General features: G+C 37.1%; 1 protein-coding gene across 2 annotated transcripts in view; it reads right to left on the reverse strand.

Annotated features, from left to right (window-relative positions):
- Positions 1-14448, reverse strand: part of slc44a5b (solute carrier family 44 member 5b) — a 28116-nt gene that overhangs the window by 949 nt on the left and 12719 nt on the right. Inside the window, exons 4-23 of one of the 2 annotated variants that reach the window (XM_026345654.1) lie at positions 11133-11206; positions 10420-10504; positions 10174-10258; positions 9927-10040; positions 9180-9240; positions 8967-9090; positions 7202-7285; positions 6763-6875; positions 5680-5811; positions 5258-5357; positions 5076-5168; positions 4793-4880; positions 4230-4492; positions 3831-3925; positions 3640-3743; positions 3440-3513; positions 3051-3121; positions 2286-2374; positions 1551-1635; positions 22-1245 (exon numbers count right to left, since the gene is read on the reverse strand). In XM_026345654.1, coding sequence (XP_026201439.1) covers positions 1130-1245; positions 1551-1635; positions 2286-2374; positions 3051-3121; positions 3440-3513; positions 3640-3743; positions 3831-3925; positions 4230-4492; positions 4793-4880; positions 5076-5168; positions 5258-5357; positions 5680-5811; positions 6763-6875; positions 7202-7285; positions 8967-9090; positions 9180-9240; positions 9927-10040; positions 10174-10258; positions 10420-10504; positions 11133-11206 — 2050 coding nt within the window. In that variant the 3' untranslated portion in view covers positions 22-1129. Of the gene's footprint in view, positions 1-21; positions 1246-1550; positions 1636-2285; positions 2375-3050; positions 3122-3439; positions 3514-3639; positions 3744-3830; positions 3926-4229; positions 4493-4792; positions 4881-5075; positions 5169-5257; positions 5358-5679; positions 5812-6762; positions 6876-7201; positions 7286-8966; positions 9091-9179; positions 9241-9926; positions 10041-10173; positions 10259-10419; positions 10505-11132; positions 11207-14448 lie in introns of those variants that run through there. The other variant, XM_026345653.1, reaches the window with a different exon arrangement.

Here is a 14448-nt window from a genome sequence, read left to right on the forward strand (position 1 = left end):
ATTCATGTTTATTCAAAAAAAATTCACATTTTCATTGAATTTCAATATTAAAAAAACATCTTCTATACAAAAAGAACACTGAATAACCTCCAGACAGATGTGTGTATTATACTTAGTATTAAAACTGCACTACATCTGAACCATCCAATAAAAAATTTACCAAAAATGGCTTTGACATCCTTATAAACTGTATCGCAAAGGTTCCTGGTGTTAGGTCTAAAACCACGGAATAAGAGGAACAATGTTAATTTTTTTTTTCCACAACTAGGCACATAAACTAGTGGCTGCATTCAAAGTTTCCTGAAAATGCTCAGGTACTGTTCAGATTTTAAGCAAAAAACATAAAATGTCTTTTGAAGTCTTGACCTCCCTCAGTCTGGTTTACAGTACAGTTCTATGAGCATTATGGACTTTGCAATGATTGTGACATTCTGTAAGTTATATAAAAATCTGTTTTGCTAAGTGCAATATACACACCATTTTTGGATCTGTGTGTTGTGTTAGTGTAAATAGGGTGGATTGACGCAACCTACCAATGGTAAACATCAACAGCCAGCAAAATAATCATGCTAGACAGAAGAAATAAATCACATGATTCTTTTCGCATATGTGAAAGTGCATACAAACATGATTTTACACTTGAAAACCAAAGTCCACCACTTTTTTTTTTTTTTCCAATGGTGGTGCCTTGTGTGGTAATCTATGAGTGCTATCTGTACATTTTAAGGTCCTCATGTAGTTTTGGGTAAATATGCTCATATAATTTTTTCTCAGCTTGTGCATCCATCCTGCAAATTGATGCATACCCTCTTAGTAAGGCAGAGGTCAGCAGAGAATACAGAAAAGAAAAAAGAACAGAAAATGTGGCAGAAAAAAGGCAAGTATCTGAGTTGGCTCAAAAGAGGAAGTGAACTGAAATATTTTTATAGTCCGCTTGCCTTTCCTGTGAAGAACTAAGTAAAAGCAAGTCTTAAAGTCATTTCATGTCCAGGTCATCCCTGACCAGGATGGGATGCATACAGTTTTGATGTTTAGCCCTACAGTACTTGCTCTGAAATGACCCAGACCCCTGCACATCCAGTAGATATGGAAAAGTGAGTAAAGAGTTAAGTATATGGCTGCACATTGCTCAGGAGGCAGCACATGATTTGGCACTCTCGTGTCCTTTGCGTAGGATCTTGTGCAGGCCAGGAGACATGTAGTAGGGCCTGGAGGAAGAACCATCATTCCTCTCCAGGTCTTCACCTGAATCCAGGTCCCAGCATAGGAAAGGAGGAGCAGGAATTGCAGACAGCACACACAGAGTTACAGCCAGGAAGAGAAAGCAAAGCAAGTTCTCAGCAGAGATAAATTGTCAAGACAGAAATGCAAGAATTGAATTGAAACAGTGAAAGAGCAGGAATTAGTTACAGTTATAATTTAGAGCTAGTTTTCAAGAGGGAAAGCGTTACTGCTGACAGGCTACTGCTAACAGTAATCTATAATTATCATAACAGTGCTGATGTTCATAGATGGTTACATGTAAAGTACAAATAAGCTGGCATACTTACAAAAGCACAGGAACAACGTGTCCACGCACATGGCATACACATTAAAAAAGCCTTGTGCAATCATGTAGGATCCAAATATCACCGTCTGAAAGAGTTAAACGTTCAGAGTTAGCATGGTCTGTACTGTCAGCATCAAGCATGTCAAGTTTTTTTTATGATGTGAAAATCTGCATTCCAATAAGCACCAAAAACATTAAGAAGAAAAGAAACAGTGATGAATTCACAAACTAAACCAATTAGAAACATTCTAAAAAGAGATCTGGAGTAAATGGAGTGGTACTAAATATAGTTTAACAACAAGACATTAAGGCAAGAAATGGTGTGACAAAGACATAAGGTAAGCCGAGAAGAAAACTAAGGTAAACAAAAAAATACTTTTATGATATTTTTAACTGTATCTTGTAAAAACAGTGAAGTTTAAATCCTTACATTCTTCGTGCTAATTGTCCAACTGTTTTTAATTTGCCATTAGTATAATTGCAGGAATAATTTTTAGACCCTATGTAGAGTCTAAGCAAGAAATATTAAATAGAGGCACAATTTACCTCTGTAGAAGACAACAGAAAGGTTCAGAATAAAATAAGAAACACTGACAGTCTAGATAAAATCATCTGGGTGTTTAGTGAATAATTAAAGCCAGAATACAAATGTATCTGAATGTACACAGACATTTATTTCAGTCTCAGTTTTTATTGCTGGTGCAATTACTAAAATAGTCCAGATTTCATTTCTTACCACAAGAGGGACCCAGTAGTAATTTAGGGATGGTACTTCCACTTGAAAGGATGGTATTTTATGTGTGAAGAACAAAAAAGCAAGAACACCTGGAAAACAGCAAAATATCACTGTAAACTACAGAGATATACTGTGACCATGGTAGCAGAAATCATTTACTCTCATCACTCAAGAAATTTTCATATATATATAAATGTATACATTTAAATACATTTTGAAAAGATCTCGTATTATGTTTGAGGCATGAAAGGTAAAATATGCACCCGAGACATTATTTTGTATCAGTTATTCTATTCCATGGCTGGTGAATTACGTTATAATGCCCACAATTGGCCCATTTGCTACTCTACGATGCAGCACACATAATTCACAAGGCTAAGGCTAAAAGCTAAAAATGATACAGTAGACCTATAGCCATGCTCCAATCAATCCGAAAATAAACTATATTCCTACTGTATGTGTAACTCAATTATGTGAAGGAGAGATTTGTGGGTGTGGGTGTTTCTAAATTAGTTGGACAATTATTTTGTCATTAACGGGCTTGATAAAAACTGGACCAGACATGTTTCTCTATAGTTTTTTATTGAGAGACTAAACTGTAGTGTAGAGAACAGTGGACCACTTCCACAAGACCTTCTAAAATCCAATCAAAGTAAGGTAACTAATGCAACAGTAAATTTCTGCTTATAGTGGAAATGGAGTATGTGCATGGTTAAAAAAAAATCTCTTTTTAAAATAACTTCACAGACTGTGGATAAAACTCACCAACACTTCCTGAAATAAGCAGTTTTCCTAAGAACAGTAGAAAATCTGTCACCTTATCCAGAACAGCCACCCTACAGGATAGGCAGAGAAACGCCACAATGAAGGAGGAAAATACAGAGACGTGTAGAATGCACGTGGCCAAGACACAGACTCAATAGAGATCTATTAATGTGTAGTTATCATTGGATACATATAGGTGAGTAGGAAAAAAATCTGTATTTGTTATTCTTGCATGTTAGCAGAGCCCTATTAATTCACAAACCAGATTTTGGTCTTTAAAATGGAAAAGTGACATTTTTTTTTAAACAATATTTAAAAACCATTGTGTGTGTTTGTCTCAGCAAACACATGACATGTCAATCTGCCACAGAAGTTATAAAGGGTCTTACCGAATAACATTCCTCATCAAGAGGAAGAAAGCATCCTTGGAAGATGTGCAGAAGTCTTTCCCGTATATTGCTATCTGTGCTTAGTAGAGGGTAAATGCTAATAAGTAGTCATAACAAATCAGGCCAATGAACAACTGATCTACTAACAGATACTTGCAATATATTAGTCATAACTATCAGTGAAGCAAACCACTACTCACCATAATGTATGCATTTCTGTTTATAAATCTGATGAAATGTTCTAAGCACCAGAAGCAGCATTTGAGGCAGCAAAGCAAGTATCGAGCAAAGATATTTTGAGAACCTGCGGAAAAGAAAAAAAATAATTTCATAACATCAAACATGAAATAATTCTTTAAATTTTGTATGTGTTGCAATAACAATGTCTTACCTTTCAGTTTGTGATCCAGGTACTCGAGAACAATTCGGACCATCTGAACCATTGATAGGATCAGAGAACCGAAGGCAAGAGAGCCTGTGTGATAACTAAAACACAAGAAAAAGGAATACCATAGATTTGACCATTTGCATGGGCACTGTGTTAACCTCAACTTCATTTTTATATAGCGTGCAAAGCAAACAAAAGTCTATCAGCTTCTTAAAGATTCGACTGATGCTCTGTTTTTAAAATTGACACACGAGTGGGGAAGATGGTTACATTTGAGCATTTCTGACATTTTACGAGTTACAGAAAACAAGTTTATAAAATAATAGACCTCCCAAGATAAATTTTGTTTATAAAACTAAAAATTTTGTATATTGTAAAATTTCTGTCCATGCATCTCTTTACCGTATGGCTCTACTAAATGAGGAATAGAGAGGACAAGCAGGGATGTCATTTGGCTTCTTCAGGGCCCAGTAGTATGACGCAAAGGCCCCAGCCAGGGTGCACTGGCCTAGGGCGATGGTAAAGTTTACCAGCCAGAGGAACACAAACAGGTTACACAGATGGAGGACTATGATGTAGCGGTGATAGATACTCTCCCCACCGTAGAAGGCGAACAGGCATTGTGACCCAGGGCACACTTTGGTGATGTTGGTCTGATTGAAGGTCTGCAACCCAGAGATTTAATCTTAATTTATCAGACAATGAGACAAGTAAATCTACTAGATTACAAAAACATTTTCCATTACATTTGGTCTGATTGATTACAGTGGAGTGTCATGAAAGTATCTGACCAAGAGAAACTATGCAGTCACAAAAAAAAAAAAAAACAAAACAAAAAAAAAAAAAAAAACAATCAATGTCTACTCATGCTACTAATACATTACAATAGCAAAATAAACATATAAATTATATCCACAAAGAGTATTTATTCAGTAAATACACTATTTGTATCAAGTAGGGCAAACCTTTGGATTGCATGTGAGGTTGGCATACATGCATTTATCATCAGCAGGTGTGACCTTATAGACTGCATTACCAGATGATGCTAAGAAACTGAAGGCACACTAGTTAAGGCCAACATAAAGCAATGCAAGGTTTATATCAAATATTGTATGGCATAAAACACACTCTTGCTTTTGAATAAAAGTGCATGAAATCTGTATTTCATTGCATGAAAGAATGAGACTTCCTGTACTTCTCTGAATTGCATAATGTAGTTTGTCCATGTAACAGTACATAAAAGGATACACTGCTGTGATTGCCCAATAAGTGATGCAGATGGCCAGAAGGAGAAAGGTGATAATAGGGTAGAAGAGAGTGGACATGATGTAGCTGATGGCCCTAGAAACAGCAAAGATACGATATGTATGAACAACTCATGGAGTTTGACCATTACTTAATTACTATTAAGCAGACAACAAGGTTCTTACTTGCTCCCCTCCTTAAGTAATGCAACAGCAATGCACAGTCTCCTCCTCAGGAATATCAGTATAACCACAATGATGGCCTCAATCACAGACAGTAAGATCACTATAGCAAACACAGAATAAAAAAAATACAACAAATAAATATTAAAATCTCACTTGAGAACTTTAACAGATTTAGCCAACTTAGGAAAATAAAGAATTGAAATCACTGTAATTCTCCATAATAAGTTGCTCCATTGCATACAGAAAAAAGTTGCTCTCATACAGTTGCACTATACTCTTCCTGTAAGTCCCATGTAAAAATACGTGGCTTATAGTCCTTTGAAAAAATACATGGGACTATAAGTCATACCAACTCACATGTGCTGTGTAACATGACATTTTGATAAAAAAATAAGCAAAGTCAGGTAGTAGATGAAACATACTAAAAATGAGCCATGTCTGGCTGAGATGAAGGTAAACGCTGAAGTCTGTGTGAAGGCGGATGTCAGAGAAGGTCATGTTAGCACATGGTGCCCTGCTCAGTGTACTGTATTCCCAATAGCAGTGCCAGATACCTTAGAGACAAGGAGAAGAAAACATGACAAATCTAAATCTGATACAGCTTTAAATTCCCAGAACTGTTCACAGCAAAACAGATGAGAAAGAAAAATGCAAAAAATATGTTCAAAATGTGTTTTGGTATGGTGTCGTTTTAATAGGATAGCAGCTACTAATGTGGCAATCATTGCTCCTGAGATCCATAGAAAAAAGTACATGGTAATAAATCCACAATTGAAAGGAAATGACACACATTCTAATTTGCATAGACAAACTTATTTACAGTATAGCAATAACTAAACAACAAAGCAAGCAAAATGAAACATGATACTTATAAACACTCAATAATGTCAGCATACAGTAAATACTATCTGATGTTAATCAAGTACTGCTATACTTGATAACAGTCCAATATCCAACATTTCCTGTAAATCTATAATCAATATATTCTATATGTGGCTCAGTTAAGAGCTTTTTTGTCTGGCCTTAAAAAGAAATCTTACCTGCTGATTCCCTAACAAAGGACATTTTAAGATAAGATTTTAGAGGATGTAGATGTGTCAGCACTAAACAACCTAGATCAATGTGCCTGAGGATTATAATGACCAACACCTGTTAGAAGCTGATATTGATACTTTAGATATAATTTTATCAATGTGACTAGATCAAGACAGCAACTCATCAATACCTAAAAGTTTAGCTTCAGTAACTTCCTCAATTAGGTTACCTAAATTCAATTTATAGCTATTTCTACATAAATATTTTGAACAAAGAAATTGATACATTAAACTTATATACATTTAAAACCCAATTATAGACTAATTTAAGTTCTTATTAGAATCATCACTTTTTGCGTTAGACAGAAGTTCATCTATATAATGAACATTAGCATTTGCACGTGTGTTAAATATAAAGCAGAGCCCTGGCAATGTGGGTAACTGGGGCAGTTGTCCTTAGTGCATACACACCATAGGCCACTGCAGTGATGACACCAACAATAATGAGCCACAGAAGTGCACCAGCAGTATAGCGCAGCAGCAGGATAAAGAGCAGACTGGCTGCCATGGTTATCACTAGACCACTGCAACAACAAACACATACAAGAATAAATAAACTGACAATCAGCAGTGCATACAATTCAGATAATACACTATTACAGGATTTTGCCAGAAAGAAAATTATGTGACTGTTATGGCTTTAACTATCTATTCATAAAGAGGTTATATAATTCACAGCTGATCTGGTAAATTTGACCACTTTTAGATTTCAAACTGGTTGAACAGTTAGTTAGTAATTGCACACAAAAGTCACAGGATACTGATTTTCTTCATTATTACTTTCACTGACAGGGCAGATAATTTTCTCTACCCAACAAGAGCACATAGGCTCCTGGTGAGTCATTCTTACATGAGGATCCAGTACCAGGAATTTGCATAATCCTCAAAGATCTTCATGCCAACTTCTTTGGCATTCAGAAGGCTGGAGAGACCTCTGTAATGGAGTAACAAAGAGTAATGAGAGAAGGTGGGAAAGAGAAGGCATGATAAAATGCACTTAATAAAAACACAGAGTGACTGTGGCAAGTTTGTGTTATCACCTACAAGGGTTTGTCAAAAACATTTTCACAGCAGCTTTAACTGCAAGACAAAGATGAATGAAGTCTCAAAATGCTTTTGATAATCTCAGCTCTGTGAGTAACTTATGGTGTTCTGGAATAAAATATTGAGTTTCATATCAATGAGCACAAACATTAGTGTTGCTGAAGCACTACTGAGCAATAGCTCCTTCAGTATGGTGAAAAATGGTATGCCATCACATTACTAAATGTGATACTGAGGAGCATGTAGTAAAATAGCACATAAAGAAATAATGAATGTGTCTTTTGATCCATTTTACTCTTTGCCTACGTTCTTCTTTGTTTAAAAAAAAATGTTTGAAGTCTTGACTTAACCTTTCCCTGGTGGTGGGTATAGAGAAGAATCTCAAGTGAAGACAAATGATTAGCGTATTGTAAAACCAGACACATTTTATCTTGAATTCTGACAGCATATATAAAGAATAATAGCAATAGAAAAAATGTTTTAAAGTAAGGCCACATTAGGTGAAACAGTATAGCAAAAGTTCCACTTCTCAATTCAGGTAAAAAGCTTCACTTACCTTGACACCAGCAGAAAGGAAAAATAAACTATAACACACACTGTCATATGACTCTAAATCTGTACACTGAAGCGTGAAAATGCTATAGGACAAATGTGGCACTAAAAGCAGTTCTGCAAATAATCACACTATAAACCCCTCTTATAGCTGAAAGGTCACTGAAACCCTGTCCATGTCCAGAAATATGGCATATATCCAGCAGTGTTATGTAAATTTGCACTAATATCTGGTTTAAAGATGCAAACTTCCTGACCACCAGGGGGTGCCACATCACTATCTGTTTTATTTAAGATGGGCTGTGCACAGCAATTCATTAAGCAGTTTATGTGCCTAGATAGATTTATGCCACAGATATTTTTATTAATCTGTCTATTGCAATGTTGAAAGATGAGTGAGGCAGAAACAGATTTGTCTTGATGAACAGCACAGGTGTGGAGGTTAGTCTACACAAAGCTACAGCCAAGGCAATGTTAAAAAGCTGAACTCAATCTTTCTAGACCTTGCTGCATGTTGGTTACTTGGCTACTAAGGAGAAAAGCAATAAAGAAGCTTATAGTTACTAGTAGTTCAAGGCAAACAAAAGTAAGAACAAAATCATGTATAGTAGCAGCTCATTGGATTGAATACATGATTTTTCTGCTTGTCCCAGTTTTGCAATGTCAGCTCATTAATGTGCTGGTAGGAGAGGTTTTATAAAGCAGACATTTTTAGCTAACAGGGTCCACTTTTGAGCATTTAGCTAAGCTGCATTTTCATGCAATAAACGTGCAAATGACTTTGAATGTGTTTGGACACATTCCTGGGCTTAAGTAAAGTGCCCACTTTTCCTACCCTGTAATATCTGTCCAAAACTCTCTGGGAGCAGACTTGGCAGCCCTATTGAAAGTATTAGAAAAGTTTTATTTTATAAGGTAAACTCTTATTGGATATTATTATACCACATCAGCAATTCTCTATCTAATTTTTACTTGTAAAACAAGGATAAAGATTCACATTGCTGGTAGGCAGGACTTACGTGGCAGCATCTTTGAGGTCGGTGACACTTCTCTTATTATTCTCACCGTCTTTGAAGATGGTCTGATTGGCTACAGTTAAAGTTCCGTTTCTTGTAATAAAATCAGGGAAGCACCGCTGAAGGACTGAAAAATGTTTACAAAATGTTTTGTTTTAGCAGCCACTACTATGAGCTATTGTGTTACTGTGTTTACAGTATTTCAAAGTCACTTACAAGGTCTGCTTGGCACAATCATAGATGGGCAGTCTTCATCTCGTATGACTTCTAAAGCTGACTGAAAGAAAAAAGAAAGAGACAATGATTCAAACAAGTGAAATAATAGACTTAACACTAAACATTCATTTGACATATTGTTTATCATAGTTAAGAGGGAAGGGCCTTACTTCAGCCACATTTAATTTTAAGTGATACTGCTTAGGTACTTAGATCACTATTCCTGAACATGACCTTTAGGTCAGATGTGACAGAGTTGGACTGAATCCTGTGTGATGTAACACTGTCAAACTTGAGATGATGTGGGAAGAGAAATCAATGATTCACTTTCAACAGTATGACTGAGCTGTTATGTGCTCCCACACACCACCTCACTTTCTAAACCTTACACAGCATCACACCAGCGTCACTGTCACTGAACTGCTGCCAGCCACAGAACAGGGCTGCAATGTGCTTCAGTGGCTGCTTGCTCACTTCCGCCCGTCTCTCGAAGCACATGCATGTAAGCTCTTTATTATGATCAGTGTAGCGTTAAAACTAATGAAACTTCAGGATGAACTACTTTTTATGTTTAAAAGCTATGATTTTCTTATAAAAACAAACTTGGGTCTAATAATTTTGACTTAATGTTAGCTGTTCTACCTGAATAAAATTTATGGTATGTAGTACGTAGGTATTATGTATGTAGGAAGTGACAAGCTGGGATTTAGGAGCAAAATACATGACAGAAAGACCACTGTCTCTCACCTTACTGCCAATCTTGAAGCCCGGCTTGCAAAACTGTTCGTAATAACCCCAGTTTTGAGTATTCCATGCATCCAGTAGAGTGGCAAATCTGTCAGGGCACTTGGAGACACAGAGCTAGGAGAAGGCAACACATCCTCTTAATGAGAAAGCCCATCAATCTTACATAATCAAGCATGGAGGAAAATCTGCAGAGGAACAAAAAGCATTGTAAAATGTGTTATATAGTGGGCTTCACTCAGTCTCTTACCTGGGTTGTAGGGCACTGGAGGTTAATTAAAACTGCAGGATTGGCACATTTCAACATGTTGAAGTAGAATAATATGGCTTTGTTTCTGTGAAGATACATGATGAAGACAAAGAGAGGTGCCAGATTAAACTGATTTAAAATGCTGACTAATCAGTCCATCACTGTGCAAAGTTTTCTCAGCAAGAATCCAAGCCATGCACACAGCGTACTGTGATACTGTGAAGGAACAGGTATATTCCTACTCACGCATTCGGGGAGTTCTTCTGCCCACAGAACTGACCGTGGCTGTCGGTTGGATAGACAACCTTTCTGGGGTCGCCATGGATCCAGGCTGAAAAGATACCACAATCTTTTTGTTTGAAGATCATACATCCTAACATCGAATTAGTATTAAAATATAGCAGAATCAAGCAGAGTCCTGAAAATGAGTTTGGGTTAATTAAAATAAAGTCCTGTGTAGCTCTCTAAGTATTATCTAATGGCCAAAAAACAACTGATACCATTAACAACAAAATATTGGAAATATATGAAATATGTGGTCAAATTTGTAAAAAGGGATATGTTTTGTGTTTGCAAGAAGAAGTGTTTGCAAGAAAATGTGAATGAAATGAGCGCCAATCACTGGTGACCCAGTCCAAAATGTAGTTGGTACAGTAAAACACACAAGTTGCATGTTGTATTTAAATTCTACTCATTCAATTTCTTTGAAGTTTCAGTACATCATTAGGAGAATTTTGTTAAAGAACTGTATTGTCAGACAAAAACTCACATGCAGTATGAGCACACACTTTCCATTCCTGATTTTATGTCGCACAACTGGCCAGACTGGGATGAGTTAGTAATTCACGCTTAAAGGTCACAACCAGACGAGGACATATCACCACTCTTGCACACATCCATGTGTGAGTTGTGTGTCATTTTGATCCTTTGTGTGATCAGGAGTAACGTGTCAAACTCACCCACGGTACCCAGAGCGATGTAGCCGATGATGACAATGACGAAGATAAAACAGCAAAACACATCAGTGCAGTTCCTGCGAACGAAAAATGTGTGAAGAAATAAGAGATGTGTGAAACAGAAAACCAAGATTACGAGAGAAATAGCGTTGTGAATGGCTGGTTGTCAATGATGTTGTCAAAGTCAGTATTATGAATAAATATGTTTACTAATGTGTCCCATAGCCTGACAATGACAAAGCTCCTGTATGCTTTCTTTCTGAGTGCTTTCTTAAATAATGAGAAGATGTCCTGTATACTGTGTTTATATACTGTGTCAGAGAAACAGAAGTAGAGTTCTACTGACTTACTGACTAATGAGAATTTGTATACATGATTATAATGATGTATATACTCCAAAGTTAAACATTAACAGTCTACTACTTGAAGACTGCCTCTCCTCTTACATTATTCTTAGTTTAAGGCCACATCACCTTATTTCATTGTCTCTTCCTTAACAAGCTTTCTTCAACTTGTCTCCATTCTGAGAGAAGCTGACCAGTCCCTTCTTTGCCCTCTACGGTTCAGACTATTGACTATGGAGCCTAGTGTTGAATAAAGCCAAGTTTAATCCACTGTGCAAAGTGGACAAGCATAGACTGGATAAGAAGAACCTCCCCCTAACACCATATGTTACAGAACTTGACTTGAGACCCTCATCTCCTCTGGCTTTTGACCAGGGGAGCAAAGTCAAAGTTAAAAGGAGTCCTGAGTTCAGACAGCAATGACAGCATTTCCTCTATGTAGTTCTTTGAAGTGTGGAGTTTATTGAATGCATTTCTATTAGGAAACAGATACTTAAACCATATGCCAAATGTAGTCTCTTAATTTTAGGATCTTTAATAACTGCAGTAAAGCATAAAATCTATGTTAACAGGCTACTGTGAGATTCATTTGCTGAATTTCCTGTAAATACAGAGGGGTTTCCTGTGCCAGTAGAGCTGCTAATGCTTATTACTACTGCTCGTTTCAGAAAAAGATGACTCCATTATCACCACTCTTATCCTTATCAGAATTACATTAAGCCTGCAGATACCTATAGCATGTTTGGAGCAGATAACTGACCCACAGACCATATGTTCTGTACAAGCAAAGATCCAAAGATCCACCAAAACCAGGCTTAGAGACATTGGGCAATTATTGGGATGTAAACCATTTTTCAGAATGCAAAACAGTTCATTTTCTGAGATAATAGAGAATCAAGGACAGCTAAAGTGGGCACAGCTCTGCCTAGGGAAGACAGCCACACAGTGGATATGAGGAGTATGAAGACAGCCTACCAAACTACCTGCAAAAAGTGTGCATATTATTAACAAAAGGAATCAAGTGGGAACTATTTAATTTCAATTCAAAAAGAAAAAAGGAAGAGCTGTCTCAGCTGCATTGGTGATTGGTTGGTTACTTTTTTCTCCATCCTTTATATCTATAGGTTAATAGTAGCTGTCACTCAGCCACATCTTAGGCGATCAGAACGGGAGATTTGAGGGGTAGGAGACTAAAGCTGACCTTGTCTCTCCTCCACTGTAATGTTAACTGCAGATGTTTCCTAACTCCCACATATAGACACGGCAGCATTATGAAGACAAAGTGCAAACACAGCAGCATAGAGCTAATACAAAGTCACCTTTAAAGCATGCAGAGGTGAGTGTTGAAGGGAAGCTGAAGTGAGGAGAATGAAAACAATTCTGCTTCATTCTCTTATCTCAGTAAAGCAGGCCACATGGACTGCAAATCAGATCCAGAAAATATGTTAACTACAAGGCATTCAGTCTAACACCTGGTCTCACTGCCCAACTTCTGATCTCTTCAGATGTCACTTATAAAGTCATACACACGGACCAAAGTTTTGCACTCCTTATGTGCTGTGCTGGCAGGCAGTGCTGAAAAAAACAAAACAAAACAAAAACATCACCTGAAACTCTGGAAAACTTTTGTGTCACTGTTATATTTGCTGTGCTGATATTCTGGGGGAGCCAAGGTGACACAGATGGCAGCAGTGCCAGAGAATAGCATGGGTGCTACTGTGGTGTGAATCTGCTAGACTATCCCTGCTTCATAACAGATATTAGCACAGGAAAAAATCCCTTTTCCTGTGCTAATCACAGAAATATCGCTTCCTGTGATTAATACACAGAAAGGGATATTTCTCATGGTCCCAAGGGACACTGGTTCAAGTGAGCCCCTTTCTGACAGTTAGTGCACATTTTTTTAATTAACCACACAGTGAACACAATAAAATACATCGTCACACTGCAATGCAATTATGCATATTTCTCATACTGATTATGATATTGTCAACCATTTTGAATTAACACTACACCATGCTCACTAGCTGTCTAGCCTGCTGAGGTCTACTTAATAACAACAGACAGTGTAACTTCATTTAGGCAATGTGCTTGCATAAAAACATCACCATGGAGTCAGTTGTCTCCCAGTTCTCATTAAGAAAAAGCCTCTGAGCCACAGAAACATCAAAGTATCGTTGGTGCCTTCACCCAGCTGTAGCAGTGAAATGGGCTGAAGAGGGTGGGATAAAGAGACACATGAGGAATGAAACATGCCTTTACAGCAGCCTGCCAAACGGGCATTGAACATAAAAGAGAAAAGAATGTACATTACCTCAGACAATGATTAAGTCATCAAGAATGGCCTGGGGTGAAACCCCTTAAGAGGTTTTACTTTATTGTAAAGTTTCACTTCATTGTCCTGAATCATGATAGTCTTAAAACGTAGACATAATTCCAAGGTTTTTTTTTGTACAACAATCTTTTCATTTTATTTCTATTTTTTACATTTTTACATTTTTAAATCCTTTCTTGGCATATGCCCCCTCATTAAACCCCTAGCTTATTGTAAAAGTTCAGTATGTTTAAATCAATTTTATGCTGATTATATTTAACTCAGTTACATCAAAACATGTTAATAATTATGTACTACTGTCTTGGAATAAAAATGTCAGATATGAATAAAACTGGGCTACTATTGAAAAAACAGAGACTATCTCCAGGCAATACTCCCAGTCGTGTGTGCACTACATTTGTTTTGGATGTATCTGGCTGGTTAATAATGTGTGTCACTGGGCTAACTCCAGCCACCAGCTTGACTTATGGCCATTGATCTTTGTGGTGGAGTGGGAAGAGCCAGATAGCTATTAGCAGTCAGCCTTGATCTTTATTAATGTAGACTGACAAATGATCAATCTATGAGTGCCTGGACAGGGGAGCGTGCCAAATCAATAGACATGTAAGCATCAGATGCAGGAACATAACAATCAGGGGGT

Source organism: Anabas testudineus, chromosome 4 (genome assembly GCF_900324465.2).
Source record: "Anabas testudineus chromosome 4, fAnaTes1.2, whole genome shotgun sequence".
In the NCBI taxonomy this organism is placed as follows: Eukaryota; Metazoa; Chordata; class Actinopteri; order Anabantiformes; family Anabantidae; genus Anabas; species Anabas testudineus.